The sequence below is a fragment of the Cololabis saira genome, chromosome 20, assembly GCF_033807715.1.
Source record: "Cololabis saira isolate AMF1-May2022 chromosome 20, fColSai1.1, whole genome shotgun sequence".
NCBI lineage: Eukaryota > Metazoa > Chordata > Actinopteri > Beloniformes > Belonidae > Cololabis > Cololabis saira.
In genome coordinates this window covers 17,331,242-17,350,634 of record NC_084606.1, presented here as the reverse complement: position 1 = coordinate 17,350,634, position 19,393 = coordinate 17,331,242, and the positions used below count along the sequence as shown (strand labels likewise).

Genomic DNA, 19,393 nt, shown 5'->3' with positions numbered 1-19,393 from the left:
TCTCAGTTTGATATGTAAAAGGAGAGCCACTAATTATCTCTCCGTTAGAAGTTTCTTTAATTGCACAGCTCTAGTTTCCTCTCATGCTGCGCCGCAGTTGGATGGGGAAGAGAGGAAATCTGACAGCCTGTAAGCAGCTCCCCAGGAGAACCTGAAGGACGTCAGCACGTGCCTGCGTGAGCTAGAGTGTTTCATGTGTGCTGAAGTCGGGAGGATCTCATCTACTTCCTTATTTTTATACCTTTCCAAACCCTCTAAAATCCTAGTCAGGGTCATGGAGGGTCATTGAGGTCCTGGAGACCATCCCACTTGTCATCAGGCAAGAAGCAAGATGCCTTCTGGGAACTTTATGGAAAATTAAGAGGATTTTATTTATTTATTTTTCTTCACTTGGATGCCCTTGTGCAATGCTTGGAGAAACTAAAAGCTGCATGCCAGCCCCGACCAGCCTCACTGAGCATTTTAAATGTTAAAAGTTCTTGACAAGACAATCAGAAAAACATGAAACAAGTACGCTTTGGCTTGAAATTAAACTTTTCTTCCATCTTTAAAAAATCTCAGCTGAGATTTACTGAACTGCATCTGAAAAAACTGCAAGACTTCGATTCACAGATGAGTTGTTTGGTGAAAATCCAACGGCAGCTCAACAGAAATACCTTATAGGCACGGTAGTGGAGGGGGAATGATCTGGACTTGTTTTGCTGCCACAGGATGTGGGCTGTGACCCTGTAGTCTTTGCGTGAGCATCAACTCTTTGTTTAAACCAAAAATATTTGAGAGCCAAATGAGTCACACTGTCCAGCATCTACAGTTTGCTCGATCCTCTGTCACGCACCAGGACCACGCATGCCAGCAGATCTGCTCAAACAGGAAAACAGGACAAAAAAAAAGAAGGCGGCTGAAATGCAGTAGCAAGAGCTTACGAGAGCTGTCCGTAAACAAGTGCCCTCAAACCTCAAAGAACTGAAGCTGTGTCGTATAATGCTCCAAGTCATGAACTCACAGACGCGTTATTTCATGTTACCGATTGCTAAAGGTGGTCTTAAAAGCTTTTGAATCGTGGGGTTGACTTTTACACAATGCTTCTGCAGTTCAGCTTGGTTTTTATTCAATAAATAATTAAATGATGCAAAGTGTTTTGTGGTTGACTTTTACTAAGTAAAGAAGGACTTGCTGTCTTTTTTTGTGTTAGTGGATGAAGATGGATGGATGGTATTAGTTTGATGTATAAAACCTTTGGGATTCTGTGAGGAGTGCTTTCTTTATTAATCTTTTAAAAGGTTGGACTCTTGAATTTAGGATATTGTAGGAGACCGGTTCAATTATGATTATAATTACTGATATTGCTTATTGGTTGTTTGTGTTGTATTTATTTATTTTTTGTTATTTTGTCTTTTTCCTTTCTTTTCTTTTCTTTTCTTCTCTTTCTTTTCTTTTAATTTTATTTAATTGTTATAGGTTATATATGATATGATATTGTGAGGAAGGGACAGGACTAAATAAGCGTTCTGCTTCCTCCTGTTCCCTCTCGAACACATTGTTTTGCTGTGTGTTTTATTTTTGAATGAGACTGTTAAATTGTTTTGATTTTTTTAAATATTTTGATGTTTTTAATTTGATTGGGTTTTGTTGTGTTCGAAACAAAGCCAATAAAATAAAAAAAATAAAAAATAAAAGTAGCTTTTCTAGTGTGATTATGTACAAAACAGACTGCACACAGCAAGGCCTGTGACATGCAGGTCCTCACATTTCAGGAACAGTTTGATTGTGAAAGTAATCATAGGTGATAATGTACTAATGATCATTGGTCCCCCCCTGTGGCATGGTTCCCCTCCCTCGTCTCTCCAGTCTCTCTCACTTCCCTCCGTTGCCAGGGGGAACCGGAGGGAGGGGGCGAACACAGCTGCAGCATCACCTGCCTGTCAGGCGGGTCCCTCAGGTGTGACTTGGAGCCTGTCGGGACGCACGTGTCAGCCTCTTCAAGGCTACTTACAGACAGGTACAAAACAAACAATCAATCAATAATTACATAAATATCAGCAACCAGACACAGGTGGGAGAGGGAGGCTGGGGAGTTCACACACACACACACACACACACACACACACACATAGGGTGTAAATGAAGTGGCTGTTGGCAGGCTCACAGCTAATTCAGCATGAATATTTAATCAACTGTAAACAAATTACTGTTGCACTGATTGGTGCCACTATCCGTGTTGTGTCAGTGCATGTGTGTGAGTGTGTGTGTGTTTCTGCCTGCCTGCGTCTGCGCCAGTGCGCTTGCGTCTTTGTTTGGTGTTAGGACGTCGCTCACACTCATTAATGCCATCGAGTCTCGTGGAGCTCGAGTTCTCTGTTGTAAATATCAGCTCTATTGATTGAGATGAAATTTAATCTCCAATCAGCCGAAGAAAAACAGACCAAACAGTATCAGGGCCACCAGAGAGTTACGGGGACTGATGAACGTGTGCACTGACAACATCATGTTTGTCTCTCTCTTCTGTACATTTTTTTTTTCATTTCTTTCTTTTTCTTTGCAGCAATGGATCCTGAAGCTGTGTGTGTTGGGTCATCCAGTGAGCCGATGAGAGCGGTTCTGTGAACTAGATGTGTGCAGACTGAGACCCTTCACAAGGACCGTGAAAAGTTTCCTGCTGTAGGAAGACACGTTATGAACACGGTGAGAGTTTCTCCAGCATTTCTTAGTAACAGGAAGGCCAGCAACTGGACATTTTTTTTTCCCTCTCTATTATTCTAATGTAGTTGCTTGTGATTTCTGCACAACCTATGGTTAGAGGTTGCACATGCAAGTTATGTTTATTATGTGGTTTTCAGGTTTTTAGGAGGCCTGAAAGAGAGATGCTGGTGGTAGACATACTACTTAATTGTATATGACATTTAATTGTATGTTTTGTGTAGGATTTCTTACATAATTAAAACTTTATGAAACAAGAAAATGTAACCTTTTTTCCCTTTGATTTATTTATTTAGTCACAGTGGACAAAACGCAACAATTGTGTGGGCAATACTAAGTAGTCCCGCCTATTGCTTCCAATGGATTTAAGAGGGTAGTTAATGTTTCCAAAACAAGCAAGGTTATTGTTACTAGGACATTGAAAATAAGACATTTGTGATTATATGTTAGTTAATAACTTAGTGTCATTATTTTTTTCTGTATTATGATTTCATCAGAGAGAATGAAGAACAGAGAGAGGAGAGACACAGACACACTGTCAGCAGTCATTGGTGGATCCATCAATCGTCAGCATGTGTCCTTGATTAAAGGAGATATTTTGGCTTTGGTCTGTAGTATTTAGGTGTTTATTAGAAAAAAAAACCAAGAGGGAAGCACATAATAAAAAAAGATTATAAGACGATTTTTGGCCATCTTTCCCAAATGTCCCAAAAGTGAATATGAATGTCCCCATGTGAATGTCACAAAAGATTTAACCCAAAATATATATATATATATATATATATATATATATATATATATATATATATATATATATATATATATATATATATATATATCATCACTTTTTACTTTTCTACTTATTACTTATTTCTCAATTATTTTACATTACATGTCAAATAAGTGAGGATGTATGTCCACACACATACATCATTTGATTGAAAGGGTGAGTACTAACGTTTGCAGGTGATAAATATCTCAAACCATATATCAATCACATTGTTTAAACATAAATATCAATCAAACACTGGAGGAGGTATGATGCATGATATTTGAAGGCCTTGCAGGACTGAAAACAGCAGAGCAGCTGGCCAGCACGTGTTCAGCCAACTACAACCCACCCTGCCTCTTCCGGTAGCTTGTAAATCCACTTGTCAATAACTGTATTGATTTAATTGAATTTGACTATAAATCCTCTCGCGGCACACTAATCCACTGGATCGTGTGCTACTCTCCTACACTCGGGGGGACTTTGTCCACATGTGTGCAGCATCACGCGCATGTTCCTTTTTCCATTCACGACCCTGTCATATACACACACCTGCACTGAAAAAAATAAATCTAAGCGCAGGTAAATATAACATACTTAAATCTGTGATATTAACATTTAAAAATGAAGTTTGTTGCTTTACATGAATACATCTAGTTTTGAACTTAATCTTCATTTGTTCAAAAAACAAGACATTGTGCATTTTTTCCTTAACAAGCAGTATTTATGTAATCCCAGGCAATCTTTTCATTTACACACAAACAACAAGCAATGGTCTTGTTGTATTTACTTTTCCTTTAACAACTTTAATCTATTGGGCAGATTGGCCCACGTTTAGATGAAACATGCTTTATTTGTTTAAGTAGAACACCACAGTAAAAAATATCTTGCTTGATCTACTTTTAAAAAATTAAGGCAACTTTTTCGCATGAGATTTTTATGTAGATCAAGAAAGACTAGTCTTTGTATAAACTACTTAATTTTTAGTATGTACAAAATTAATTTGCAAATAAAGTGCACTTAATTTTGATAAATAAAGTACACAATTAAGTTGACTGTACTTGCAAAATGTATTATTTACATACAAAAAATTAAGTAGTTTATAGACTATTCTTGATCTACATAATAATCTCATGCAAAAAGTTGACTTATTTTTTTTATGTAGATCAAGCACAATATTTGTATCAGTGTGTGATAAAGAGCTGATCTGATCGTGCATCAGTATTAACAGTCCATTTCAGCCCAACTTCAATGTGACCACCCCCCCCAGTTTTTACCCTCCACCTCATATTACATGTTAATGGTGTCTCCATGCGGCCCGTCGCTGTCCTGTTATTTGCTCTCCACTTAACCTCGGTTAAAGGCTGATTTATGGTTCCGCGTTACACCAACGCAGACCCTACGGCGTCCCCTACGGCGTAGGCCTGCGTCGATTTAACGCGGAACCATAATTCAGGTTTAAGTCTCGAGGCGACTCCACACGGCAGCTTTCAAATCTCTCTCTCTCTCTTTCTGTCTCTCTCTCTTTCTGTCTCTCTCTTTCTCTTTCTCTCTCTCTGTCTCTCTCTCTTTCTCTTTCTCTCTCCCTCCTCCTCCTCCTCCTCCCTCCTCCTACCTGATTCAGAGCAGCGCTCCGACGCTATGCGCAGGCTATGACCGCGCGTCTCCCTGCGAGGCGAGCAGCACCGGAGAGGGACCAGATTGCCGACCCGCCGGCCCCCCACTCCCCCTCCAGCCCCCCCCAGTCCCTCCAGCCTCCAGCCCGCCTGCGACCGACGCCACGCCGCGGAGCAGCTGGCCCAGGCCGGGCAACAGGAGCGCAGCGCCGCCACTTCCCTTCAGCGAGCCGCGGAGGAGCAGCCGGCGGCTGAGGAGCGGAGGTAAATATTAGGATTTATTTATATAAATATATATATAAAGAGAGAGACTATATATATATTTGATATCGAGAGCGGGGGCTTTTTTATTTTTATTATTATTATTATTATTATCATCATCGGTGCGCGCGTCGCCGGGTCTCTGATGAACGCGGTCTCGTCTGTGACAAGAGCCGGTCCGAGCCGTGCAGGCGCACCGCCGGTGCGTCCTGCAGCAACATGGACGGGATGGATGGATGGATGGAAGGAAGGATGACCGGGCAGCCTGTTGTGCATCGGCGTCCGATTATCCCGCTTCACAATAATAATAATAATAAAAAAAAGGAAAAAAGAAAAACCCCACACACGTGAGCCGCAGATCTCCGCTGTTACTGTCACATTGAAACCCTGCACGCATCAGCGCCCAGTGTGTCTGTTATTTGTGCGTGTAGTGTGTTTCTACTGAAGAGAGTCATAAACATATGTGCGGTCAAGTTCGCTGTCACCTCACCGCCTTAGGGGGGGGGGGGGGGGGGGGGGTCTTTTTATAACGTCAACCAACCGATGTGCACGTTTTTATAATCTTTCCACCGAAAAGACAAACAAACAAAAACTGTGTCTGAAGTAGGAATGGGCGGTATGGACTAAAAAATGTATCACGATCATTTCTGGCATTTATCCCGATAATGATAAAAATGACGATTAAAAAAACCTAAACTAACTAAACTACACCAATTCAATTGAATTAATAAAAAACAATTAAATTAGTACACCTGTACTGCAAAACTTCTTTCTTTCTTTCTTTCACGCTCATTTCTTTCTTTCTTTCTCTCTCTCTTTCTTTCTTTCTTTCTTGCTCCTTCCTTCCTTCCTTCCTTCCCTCCCTCCCTCCTTCCGTCCTTCCTTCCTTCCATCCATAAATCCGGCTTTACACAAAAACTTCATCAACAGGAATTTATCGTTTTTTATCGCAAGACGACAAATTTTTATCGTGGGGAATTTTTTTGACGGTTTATCGTGAACAGTAAAATATCGCCCATTCCTAGTCTGAAGGTTGAAAGAGACATGAGGCATGAGGACTCTCCCACATCTCCCTGTGAGGAACACTTTATCACGCAGAGTTGTCTGTCTGTAATGAGCCATATCATCCTCATCCTCATCATCGTCATCATCATCATTATCATCATCATCATCATTATCATCATCATCATACTTGCACAGTCATCATCACGCTTCCCATCGCTTTCATTTGACTTTTTTACCGTCTATCATGGCTGGATCTTGTGCCTGTACAACAGGCATCAGCGAAGCTGTTTGAGAAACACAAGGTGGGCTGCAACCGCATCACGCTTTTACTCGAACTCGGGAGGAAGTGAAGAGGAACTGAGAAAGAGAAGTGCCTCTGGTGGAGTTTGTATCTCCAACTGAAAGAGAGCAGTGGTGGACGACAGTTGTTTATATGTTTTGAACTTTCAGCGAAAGGAGGTGTCTCCAGAGAGAGGGGGGGGGGGGGGTCTCCAGAGGGATTTTCACTTCTAATCAATAATTCATCCCTCCATCTTTTTCAGAGTTGGACTCAAATAGAGAGATTGGGACGAGGAGGAGTGTGGTGTCCCGATCACGATCCTTTACTCTCCTTCTGTACCAAGCTTCCTCCTCCCCATCCTCCGTCCCCCTCTTTTCTCCAGACCTCCTGCTCTCTCACACCCCGGACCCATCTCCTTCCTTTCACCTGTCTGACTGTTCTCCCTCTCCTCTGCCGTCCGGCTCCAGACTCATCATGGCGTCCAAACTGAACACCAACATGCTGTACGTGTCGGGGCCCGGGGAGCCGCTGGGGTCACCGCAGGGGAGCTCTGAGAGGACTCACATCGTGAGTATCCGTTCGCCTCAGCACTTGCAAGCAAAACTGTCTCTCCTTCGTGTTTCAGCAGCTTCCCCGTACGATACACAGTTTATGTTGGATAAAATGGAACTGCTTAATTTATCCCTTTAAGTGCAGGAGGCAGAGAAAACACGCTGAATCAAAGCTGTAATTATTTTGAATGTGCTTAAGTTTAGTACGCACAGGATGCAGTGAGTTCACATGATGTCATCAGCGATGAACCTAGATGACCTGAAATATAACTAGCTACATCTGTCTGTCACTTTTTCCCCACAACTGCTCATAATATCTTTCCAGATGAACGTGAATGATGAAAATGGCGTGTTTTGCAGAGATTATTAAAGCTAAAACCAGCAGAAATAGGGTGCCTCTATGTGTCCTTGCGTTATAAGCAGCCAAACCCTCTCAAACAGGAAGTGATGAAATCTGACCACGCCTGTGCTGACGCAAGTATCAGGAAGTAGAATCGAAGACGGGTCCATTAATTTCCGGTGAAATCAGTCAATCAGCGTGAGAGAATGACGTTAGCAAAGATATTTTACATCATATTTCTGGGCAATTTAAAAAAAATCCTGTCATTTTAAATGTTTACTCTCATCCTAACTGTTAAACACCAAGGACAGAATATTCATGCATGTAAAATGTAGAGATAATTTAGAGACAGGCCTGTAGTTCCTTCTGCAGAAAGAAAAAAAAACACGTTCATTATTTGCTAGAAGTGAGAGCAGAAAAAAGTGTGAATTTCACGTAGTGTTGTGACACTACAAACATCAAACTAATGGAAAGTCGGTTAGCAGCTTTGCAGCTGGCACATGCAAATTCCTTCATTTATATAAAGCAAGAAAAGTATGCACAGAAGTCAAAATTTGGCCTCATTATTGAGTATTTTTTAAACTATATGTCTTTTTTTCTGCTTGGCAATTTTAAAGCACCAGGTCTGCTAGGTTAGGTTTGGGAAAAGATCATTGTTCGGGCCATTCGAATGACGACTGATTTATTTTGTTGGTTGTGGAACTGATGTGTGTCCAAAATCTTGGATGGGACTCGTCGCCCTGGTAACCAACCCAGTGCAGGAAACGTAATCTTCTTCTAGGGTTTTCGGTGCGTAGTTTTACAAAAAAAAAGCAGAGTAATCGATGCATTTGATGCAGCAGATCTGTAAACACTCAGCTTCATCACGTCAACAAGGGAGCTACCGTACGTCTGCTCCATTTCAGTATGAAAAACCTGCTACTTTTGTCTTCCTAAATGATTTTCTAGTAATTTCCCCCCATTTTTTTATTTTATCACCTGATCCAGACTGGAGAAGCAGGAGAAGAGTCATCGGACAGCGAGGGGGAACAAGAAGAGACGTCACACAAGTTGATCCGCAAAGTGTCCACCTCGGGACAGATGAGGGCCAAGGTAAGAACGTTATCTTTCACAAAGGCCTTCCCTTACGTTACCGCATTTCTAGACCATAGTTCAGTTCTGAGAGGGTGATACTAAACATAGATAAAAGGTTGATATCCGTGTATTCATTTGCCTTTTGGACGTGTATTTAATTGAATGCGCTTTCCTGAACACTTTACATACGAAATCCTGACTTCTCGAGTGTTAGAGGTTTTATGATCAAACCGCCACCGGGGAGCCATAAACTGTTCAGATTGAGGAAATGCTCCTCACTTAGTCGGGGAATCTGTGTCCAGTTTTGATGTGAAACATTTCCTGGTTAGTTATGTAATTGAAAAAAATTGAAACACCTGGCCGAGGCTTTAATGTGCTCAGGTGGATTAGATACTGGCTGCCAGAAGGTGTTTGAGGTTTGCATGTTCTCCCTGTGGTGGTGGAGGTTTTCCCCGACTACTCCGGCTTCCTCCCACAGTCCAAAAAATGATTTTTTTTGGTTATTTGAGGATGTATGATCAAGTATGTGTGTGGTTGTTTGTCTATATCCAGTCCTGTGATGGACTGGTGACCTGTCCAGGCTGCATCCCTGCCTCACCCCTACCCCACCTTGTGTGGTTTGCATTTCTGGTAGCTGCTTATCGGCCTGTGGAGTCCGGTATTGATTGTTTAATATGAGGTTCTTACTGGAACATGAGCACACACTCATGTTTCTCATTCTGTATATGAGCTCATATCCAGGATGTGATGTTCGTTACTTTAAAAGCAACTACACACCTTATAAATGTCCAAAATATGATTGTATATACTGCATGTATCTTCTTCTTCTGTCTTTCTGAGTTACTAAAGTTGTTGTCCTTCAACTCTTGACAGCTTTTATGGGGTCTGAAATGCTTGAAGCTGAAAGTTTTTTAAAACACACTTTAACATTTTTAAGTTAAAATGTTGTTTTAGAGTCTAAACTCTTAGGAAGGATCACGTTTTGGTGGTAGATATCATTTCTTACCTTTTTAAAAATTCAACATTCATATATCCAAATAAAAACAACGTGATCAAGTAAATAAAAAATGATCATGAGAATGTATATCATATATTTTGCAATCCATCGTTGCAAAGAGACATGAGCCGAGTAATAAAGTTAAATATCCGTCTATGGAAACGTAAAATGTGTGTGTTTGCATTTAAATCATTATCCACCGCCTGCACTTACTGTCAACTGTAAACTCTGATCAATGGGAGACACAGGATACCTGGCAACCCCCGTTGTCATGGGGACAGCATCCCATAATGCCTCGTTTACTCCTGTGGAGATAATGGTCGTGGATTTTAGTCTAGTATTGATCAGCTAATCTCATTGGAGGCCGACACAATGTGGTGTGTGAATGCAAACACGAGAGAGGGTTGCCAGGGTTATAAGGTCAGAATTACGGGAGCAGCTTACGCCCTGATCATGTCGCCTCTATTGATCTTCTGGCAACATGAAGTTATGCAGTATCTAATGATGAACTGCTTTTATTTAATCGATAAAGTGATTCTTGGTATAAATGACAGGACATATGGAATAAAGGACAGATTATGAATGTTTAGAGTGACACACAAATGTCAAAGAAATGTCTTTCCATGAATGATCCAGGAGGAAAATTCAAAGGTAGAAACTTGAGCCTCAGAAATGACCGTGGCAGAGTGGGAGTACGTCTCAGAGTACCCAGAACCTCCGAGGGGAGGTTTGGTGGGGTTGAACATCTCTGATTGGAGGATGTGTTCACTGCATCTTTTTTCTGATTCAGCTCATGAAGTCTGTTGGCTTTCAAGGGGAGATATTATGGATGCAAAAGAAAAGTTTGAGTTTCTAGAGTCAGCATAAGCATTATCGGAAAAAATTACTTAGTAAATTACTTCGTTTGCGAATATCTACGTGTGAAAACACGTCAGTTTAATATTAAATCAACCAGCTTCCCCATCTTTATCTCCACCCACAACTTTCCGTCATGCTGAATTCTCTGCACCCCAGAAGTGGGAAGTTGAAACTCTTTTACTTTACATACATTTGATCAAATGTCTCAAGTCCTGCCAGGAGATCCGTGTCACTGTTACCATTCTTTAGTTTTGCAGGTTCAACATTTGTTATTGAGTGCAGCATCCGTATGAACCTGAACCTGAACCTGCACCTGCAGCAGTTCCAAACGTTCACTTCTAAACCTGTAAGATGCAAAAAAGAAAGCAAGAAAAAAAGAAAGGAAGAAAGAGAAAGAAAGGACTCAGTGAAGTCTGAGGGTAATGTAACTGATATGTCAACAAAAAAATGTCCGACCTAGTTTGGAGCATCAGCATTCCTGTCTGCGGTCTGGGGTTTCAGAAGCTGGTGCCCGTTAATGACGTGACTCATTTGAGCCTGAAAACAGGAAGTATCAACTGTCCAAACTGTGGACTCGAGAAGTCGAAGTTTGTGAAAATGAAACCCCGTTGGGTGGTTTCCGTGCAGCGAAGCCCCTCTGCGGCTCCCCTCTGGTCCAGGAGAAGCTCCGTCTCCTGGCGTGTTTGATGAATGAGGACTCGCCAGACTTTGAGTACGCGTTGATTAGACTGCGCGTACGGTCATGTGACGTAGCTTAAGCTAGTCATCAACCTCAGGATTATACTCGTGTCAAAACAATGTCTTGAGCTGATTAGCGTGCTCATATGTCCTTTTGGTTTGTGTGTGAACACATGTGCACATATCTTTGTGCTGTAAGTGGATTAGTTTTACTGTGTGTTGTTTACTGAGCAGCACTGACTGCCGGACCTATTAGAGGTGCAGTCTGTTATCAGAGCCATTAAGGAGATGCTGCCTCTGATCAGGTGTGACACATCATCAGGGCACCGTTAGACTGTTCCTCAGTCATGAGCCTCTAAACGGTTATGCAGGTCCTGTGATGCTAGACGCAACATCTTAACGTCACACAGTTTCTCCAGATACATTTGTCTGGATTAACCAAAGTGCCTTTTGAGTTGGTCATATTAGTGTATAAAATGTTGCTTTTATCATGTCATAGTGCTCTATAATGAAAGGACTGACCTCTGACTCTTTACAGCCAATCACTCAAAATCTCATGGCTCCATTATGTTTTAGGAATACAGCTTGGCTTTGTTGCACAAGTCTTGTTGGTGGGGTCCCTATTTCATCTTTGGACCTTAGTCTTGCACAAGTTTCAGAAATGCCTTTTTTTTATTACCTTTTTTTTTTTAAGGAAAGGATCTTAACTTGTCACAGTGGCTTGAGTGCTAAGACGTGCACCTCATAACCCACACTGATCCACAGCTCAAGGCCGAGTTGCACGTCGTGTTTACTTCATATTTTTTTAAATAATGTGAATTATGTCTGTATTAAACTGAATTTTAAAAGAGTTTAATCTTCATTCACAGATATATTAGGTCTTTGTTGTTTTTGAATTGAATATTTGCCGTAAAAGTGGAAAAAAAAACTGAAAAAAACTGTCTGTCACTATTGATCCCCAGTACCCCTTCTGGATCGAACTGGTTCCGTTTCCAGTTAGTGGGCCTCCTGTGTGCTTCCCTGGGTAGAGGTTTTGGGCAGGTCCAACCTGGGAGAGGGCTGGGGGAAACCCAGGACACTCTGGAGAGATTATATCTCTCAGTTGGTCCGGGAACACTTTGGTATTCCCCCCGAGGAGCTGGAGGAGCTGGCTGGAGAGAAGGAGGTCTATGTGTGAAAATCCCATTTATGTGTATACTGTTATATCAAATTCTCTTTAAAAAAAATAGAGAAATACTAATCCAAAAGGCTGGGAACTCTGTACCGACTATTTTATTGGTATTTTTTTCTTCACTGTATGCTGCTTCAACCTCGCTTTTTTGCCTCCCGTGGTCAGGCTGCAGCAGCCTGACTGTGAGCTCTGGATGTGAATTGTTCATGTGCTGACATGAGACGCGACATTGTTACATATCGTCTTTTTGGATTGTCTTTATAGTTACTGTTTATAGCGTAATAATAAAAGATTTGACATTATTCTATAATGGATGACGGCCCAGGCTTGTCTGACTGTTGATCACCAATCAGTGGCATAAATAGTGTTGATGTACATGAAGCATCACTGTAGAATAGACAGCATGATTACGTTATTGGAATATTCCGATGCATCTTTGAGCAATTAAAAAGTTGCATTTTTGCAGTTCTCAATCTACCATTTACACGTCTTTCCCATGTTTAATTTGTGTAAATCAAGCAAGCTGGTTTGCAGAACACTGCAGGAACTGTTCTCGTCACATTTCAGCGACAGCAGCCCATGCATTCATGCAGCCTTACAGTATCTTGCTTGGACATCTTTGCTTCGCGTTCGTGCCGACGACGATCTGCTCAGCTATGCTGATTACCTTGATAAGCTGTGACAAAAAAAAAACTATTGCCAGTAAAGGTTTATTAACTGTCATTATCTCTGACAGTAGATGTGTCACTCTTCTCTGCTGCCGTCCCTATAGAAGAAAATGTATAAACAACAGCGTCTCAAGTCAAACTGTCTCCCATGCACCGTGCCCACATGTCACCTCTGACCAGAGCTGAAGTGACGTAAGTCGTCTACAGGAAGTGACTTTGTAAACTGTGAAATGTCTGCCAAAAACAATAACTGCTAAAGGATTTTCCCAGTAAACGTCCATCCATCCATCCATCGTCCGCCGCTTTATCCATTCCCGGGTCGTGGGGGCAGCAGCCTCAGCAGAGATGCCCAGACTTCCTTCACCCCAGACACTTCCTCCAGCTCCTCCGGGGGGAGTCCGAGGCGTTCCCAGGCCAGCCGAGAGACATAGTCTCTCCAGCGTGTCCTGGGTCTGCCCCGGGGTCTCCTCCCGGTGGGACATGCCTGGAACACCTCCCTAGGGAGGCGTCCAGGAGGCATCCGGTACAGATGCCCAAGCCACCTCAGCTGACTCCTCTCAATGTGAAGGAGCAGCCGCTCGACTCCGAGCTCCTCCCGGGTAATAAAAATTATGAACAGGACCGGTGACAAAGGGCAGCCCTGCCGGAGTCCAACATGCACCGGGAACAAGTCTGACTTACTGCCGGCAATGCGAACCAGACTCCTACTCCGATCATACAGAGACCGGACAGCCCTTAATAGAGGGCCCCGGACTCCATACTCACTGAGCACCCCCCACAGGACGGCACGAGGGACACGGTCAAATGCCTTCTCCAGATCCACAAAGCACATGTAGACTGGTTGGGCAAACTCCCATGAACCCTCGAGCACCCTGCGGAGGGTATAGAGCTGGTCCAGTGTTCCGCGACCTGGACGAAAACCGCATTGTTCCTCCTGAATCCGAGGTTCAACTATCGGCCGTAATCTCCTCTCCAGTACCCTGGAGTAGACTTTCCCCGGGAGGCTGAGAAGTGTGATCCCCCTATAGTTGGAACACACTCTCCGGTCCCCCTTTTTAAACAGAGGGACCACCACCCCGGTTTGCCACTCCAGCGGTACTGTCCCCTTCCTCCATGCGATGTCGCAGAGGCGTGTCAGCCAAGACAGCCCTACGACATCCAGAGACTTGAGGTACTCAGGGCGAACGGTGCCGGCAGAGTATTGCTTCCCCCTTCTGAGGCGCCGAACGGTCCTCCAGAATTTCCTCGAGGCCGACCGAAAGTCTTCCTCCATGGCCTCACCAAACTCCTCCCAGACCCGGGTTTTTGCCTCCAGGACCGCCCGAGCCGCGGCTCGCTTGGCCTGCCGGTACCCATCTACTGCGTCAGGAGTCCCACCGGCCACCATAGCCCGGTAGGACTCCTTCTTCAGTCTGACGGCATCCTGTACTTCCGGTGTCCACCACTGGGTTCTAGGATTGCCGCCACTACAGGCACCGGAGACCTTGCGACCACAACTTCGAGCCACCGCGTCGACAATGGAGGCAGAGAACATGGTCCACTCGGACTCAATGTCCCCCGCCCCCCCCAGGATCTGAGAGAAGCTCTCCCGGAGGTGGGAGTTGAAGATGTCCCTGACAGAGGGCTCAGCCAGACGTTCCCAACAGACCCTCAAAATCCGTTTGGGTCTGCCCGGTCTGTCCAACCTCCTCCTCCACCAGCGCATCCAACTCACCACCAGGTGGTGATCAGTTGACAGCTCAGCCCCTCTCTTCACCCGAGTGTCCAAGACATGCGGCCGAAGGTCAGATGAAACGACAACGAAGTCGATCATTGACCTCCGGGCTAGGGTGTCCTGGTGCCATGTGCACTGATGGACACCCTCATGCCTGAACATGGTGTTCGTTATGGACAGACTGTGACCAGCACAGAAGTCCAACAACAAAACACCGCTCGGGCTCAGATCGGGGAGGCCGTTCCTCCCAATCACGCCTCTCCAGGTATCACTGTCATTGCCCACGTGAGTGTTGAAGTCCCCCAGTAGAACAATGGAGTCCCCAGTTGGAGCACTATCAAGTACTCCTCCCAGGGACCCCAAGAAGGCCGGGTACTCTGCACTGCTGTTTGGCCCGTAGGCACAAACAACAGTGAGAGACCTTTCCCCGACCCGAAGGCGCAGGGAAGCGACCCTCTCGTTCACCGGGGTGAACTCCAACACATGGCGGCTGAGCTGGGGGGCTATAACCAAGCCCACACCAGCCCGCCGCCTCTCACCCTGGGCAACTCCAGAGTAGTGGAGGGTCCAGCCCCTTTCAAGGAGCTGGGTTCCAGAGCCCAAGCTATGTGTGGAGGTGCCCATTCAAATTAGCATGCAACGTAGCTCCTCCTGGATCTTGAATGGGTAGCCATAGCAACAGGGATGCATTCAAATCTGTTGACAGTTATTGGCGATACATTTGGGATTTACGACAGCGTTGTTCCTTCTCCAGACACCACTGGGCGGTAGCCGCAGACACTCCTCACAAAAAATCAGTCAACGTGAGATTTGGCTTTGGTTTTCTAAAATTCTGAATCAAAGAGTTTTCGGTTGCATTTTTAAACCGTTTTTGTCAGTTTTGGAAAGTTGGCGTAACATGCGCGTCTTCTGGCCTCCTCGCTGATTAATGGTGGCGTTATCAGGGTGACAGAATGTCAGTCTGCTGCTGCTAAAATTAGCACTCAGAGTTTAGATATTGTAAAGCTTGTTTCACACACTTGGACTTTACCCTCCGTCTCTTTCTCTTTCTCTTTCTCTCTCTCTCTCTCCCTTTCTCTTTCTCTCTCTCTTACTATCTCTTTCTGTCTCGCTCACACACACACACACACACACACACACACACACACACACACACACACACACACACACAAGAAGAACTGAAACATGATCGTCTAGCCAGATTAAGTTAGATTTTAGTCAGTTGTGGCAACTTTTTTTTTTTTTTCCAAAAAAAGCTCAGATCAAAAGTCTGGTGACCTTATCCACAGAAGGTAGCTACAAAAAAAGCTAAAAAGAAACATAAGCGTTTGTATAAAATGTAATCAAACATTTAATCTTACAGTCTAAAAGAAACCAGAAACATTTAATGAAATTGATCTTTTGTAACACTTTTTTTAGTGTTTTTCGGGTTATGCAAAAAAAAGAAGAATATATGGACTGCGCCAAGTCGTGGAAATCACAATGTTCTCGTTTATTATGAAAAACAAACAGAAATGGTCTTTTCAACTGTTCACTTCTGTGTCCCACTAGAAAAAAAAAACAGTGTGACTGAAGAAAAAAGAAAGAAAAAATTAAAAAGAATAATGCACAAAAGTAAAGCGCTCTCACAAAATGCTGCTCCGTTCCCGCGTGAGCCAGATGTAAGAGAGAGAGCTACGCGGCAGGCGCTGCCCGATGACATCACACAGTCACCAAGGTCTGCCATTCATACGGCTGTTACACTCTGAACAAAAGTCTAGTGACCTTATCCACAGAAGTTCGCTACTAAAAAAAGCCTTTGTAGAAATTGTAACTGTCCAATCAAAGGTTTAATCTCTCTAAAAGGAGCCAGAAACATTGAATTAAATGAATATTTGAAAGGTCCTCAGGAAGAATGAGATAAGACCCGTTAAACACGTCGTATTTTTATTGTATACCGCAGGAAGATGTAGATCCACTAACGTTTTATTTCAGCGCTTTTGCAAGCGAATGGCAGATAAATGGGAGGTTGGCCTTTGAGGTGTCCATAATGAGAAGTTAATGAACTCGCAACAAGCAGCTGGACTCCCACCTCCACGCCGTACTCTAATAACAGATATTTCATTGCCCATTAAACCTTTTAATTTGTCGTTTTAATCTCGTCAAAGCCTGCATGTCAGATGGACGTTCCTGTGCTTTGTTTACAGCTAAAGTCCTCTGTGTTTCGTCACAAACTCGGGGTGTTGTGCTTTGCCTAAACCAATAAAGAACATCTTTCAGGGGGGAGATTAATAGGAGAAAAGGCTTCTGCAGTTATCACCTAACAGCAGAGGTGGACAGAGTACTCGACCCCAGTACTTGAGTAAGAGTACAAATACTACTGGTCAAAATTTACTCCGTTACAAGTAAAAGTAGCTCAGTCAAAATATTACTCGAGTAAGAGTGGAAAAGTACTTGCTTTTAAAGGTACTTAAGTATCCAAAAGTAAATGCTTTTAAATTTACTTTAAGTAAAAGTAAGAGTAAGAGTAAATTTCTTATTTTCCACATCAGTAAATTACTTTATTTTTTCTAAATTAATTTAAGGATCTTTTAACTCTTGTTTCTGGGAATTAACTCTTTGAAACCAGCTGCACTGATGTGCTGCTTTTAGAACCACAATGTTATATAAAACCTGCAGAAACACCAAAAACAAATCAAATGAATGGGATCATAAGAGGACAGCAGATGATGCAGAGTTTATTAACAATCATGAACTGAAACCAAATGAACCTGCACCATCCTATTGTCTTTTTGATTTTGTCTTTCTTCTCCTGACGCAGGCGTAGCCATTGTTGCGGCTCTGTCTTGACAAACGCAGGCTACTTTGGCGGTATCGTTTTGAGGAGGCTTGACGTATTTCCGCTTTACGTACATTCCAGTGGAGAGCGTGCACTGTGATAGGTCTCCTCCTTTGACAAAAACAGCTTGTGTCCAATAGGATTTTAGGGAAGAAGAAAAAAAAGCAGACCTGAAAGTAACGAGTACTTTTCAGCCTTCCTAGAAATTTACTCGAGTAAAAGTAAAAATATTTGTCTTGGAAATGTATTCAAGTAAGAGTAATAAGTACCAAAGAAATCTAATACTCAAGTAAAGTACAAATCCTCTGGATATGTACTTAAGTACAGTACTCAAGTACATTTACTCCGTTACTGTCCACCGCTGCCTAACAGTGAGGGGATGGAAAAGAGGAAGAGGACGGAGCGGGACGCCCCGTGTAACCGAAACAGAGGAACTGGAGACGGCTGGTGAACAGAGAGGATCGTGTGAACTTGTTCAATATCGGGGACAATGCTATCAAGTTTGATGACGTAGCCAGTGAGCTCACGCTCCTTTTCTTTCTGCCTTCTCACTGAAATATTCATCGCTCATTGAAGTCGAGCTTCTACCTGGCTTCGTTTCATCCATGGAACTGGCGTGGCTGTGATTGGCTCTGGTGGCCGTGGCCGGCGTTGAGCTTCCACGCTGCCGTGAGCAGGTTTCTGCTTCTCTAAGCGTTTGGCTGGCCTGTTTGCCACAGGAGGTGGCTGATTGTGGCAAATAAAGAGATGTTGGACTAAATTTGAGGGGAAAAGTAACTGCTCAGTATGGCTCTGAGATGTTTCATCTTTAAGGGCGAATGTCAGCGGCATCGCTTGTTGCAGCAGAGATCTGGAGGCTGTTGTTGCAGCTCCATGTGCTTCTAGGCAGTTCATTCGGATGACCTCTGATTTTTATTCTCTCTCTCTCTCTTTCTCTACCTCCAGGCTCAATTATGTAAGGTTTCTCACTTCTCTTTTTTCCCCATCCTATTCTCCTCCTCCTCCTCCTCCTGCTGTTTGCCTTGCTCTCATTTACTGTGTGGAAAATAAAGTAACCCAGGAAGAGAATGAGGCAGAAGAGCAAACAGCTTCTGTGTGTGTGTGTGTGTGTGTGTGTGTGTGTGTGTGTGTGTGTGTGTGTGTGTGTGTGTGTGTGTGTGTGTGTGTGTGTGTGTGTGTGTGTGTGTGTGTGTGTGTGTGTGTGTGTGTGTGTGTGTGTGTGTGTGTGTGGCACAACCACCGTGGCCTTGAATGGTTTGATCATGCAAACTGTAGAACATGCTTCTTTCCTCCCTTTAGACTCCCCCCTGCAACCTCCCTCCCGTGCATTTTTTCCTCTTCATCTATTTATGTTTTTAAAACTGAAGAAGTCTTGTCTTGCCTGCTTCAGATTGTTATTGTTGTTTAGCTGTGAACATGCAGACTTTCCTCCGATCCGAGCCGTTCACGCTGTAAACCAGCGGCGCAGCCTCGGGTTACGTAACACGCTGTATTTCTGGCTTTTTTGAGCGGCAACCAACAGGTAACACGTCCTTTTTTCTCCTTTTTTTTCTTTTCTCTTCCTTCTCCTCTTCCCGTTCCGGTGGATTTTCCTGTGCAGAGCTCTGTCGGGATCAAAGCCAGCCATGTTCTTTATCTGCATCTCGCTCCCAGTGCAGAAATCTGTGTGGGTGTTCACTGCAATAGAGATGAGGACAAGTTAGAGATGTGTGTGTGTGTGTGTGTGTGTGTGTGTGTGTGTGTGTGTGTGGTGGGAGCGAGGCTGATAGAAACAGCTTGAGGAGAGCGCACAAGTGTGTGGGATGGCTACCGCTGTGTGTGCGCGCGTGTGCGCTTTGATTTACGTCCTGGGCTTGATGCGCTACAGCTGCAGCCGTGTGCGGGTCAATACCAGGG

The 19,393-nt window shown here is 43.7% G+C and overlaps 1 protein-coding gene across 2 annotated transcripts in view; it reads left to right on the top strand.

The window, feature by feature from the left end:
- The first annotated feature begins 5,129 nt into the window (after positions 1-5,129).
- Positions 5,130-19,393, top strand: part of si:dkey-172j4.3 (diacylglycerol kinase delta) — a 93,468-nt gene continuing 79,204 nt past the window's right edge. Inside the window, exons 1-3 of one of the 2 annotated variants that reach the window (XM_061710390.1) lie at positions 5,130-5,346; positions 7,096-7,195; positions 8,507-8,611. In XM_061710390.1, the coding sequence (XP_061566374.1) occupies positions 7,103-7,195; positions 8,507-8,611 (198 nt within the window). In that variant the 5' untranslated portion in view covers positions 5,130-5,346; positions 7,096-7,102. Of the gene's footprint in view, positions 5,347-7,095; positions 7,196-8,506; positions 8,612-19,393 lie in introns of those variants that run through there. The other variant, XM_061710392.1, reaches the window with a different exon arrangement.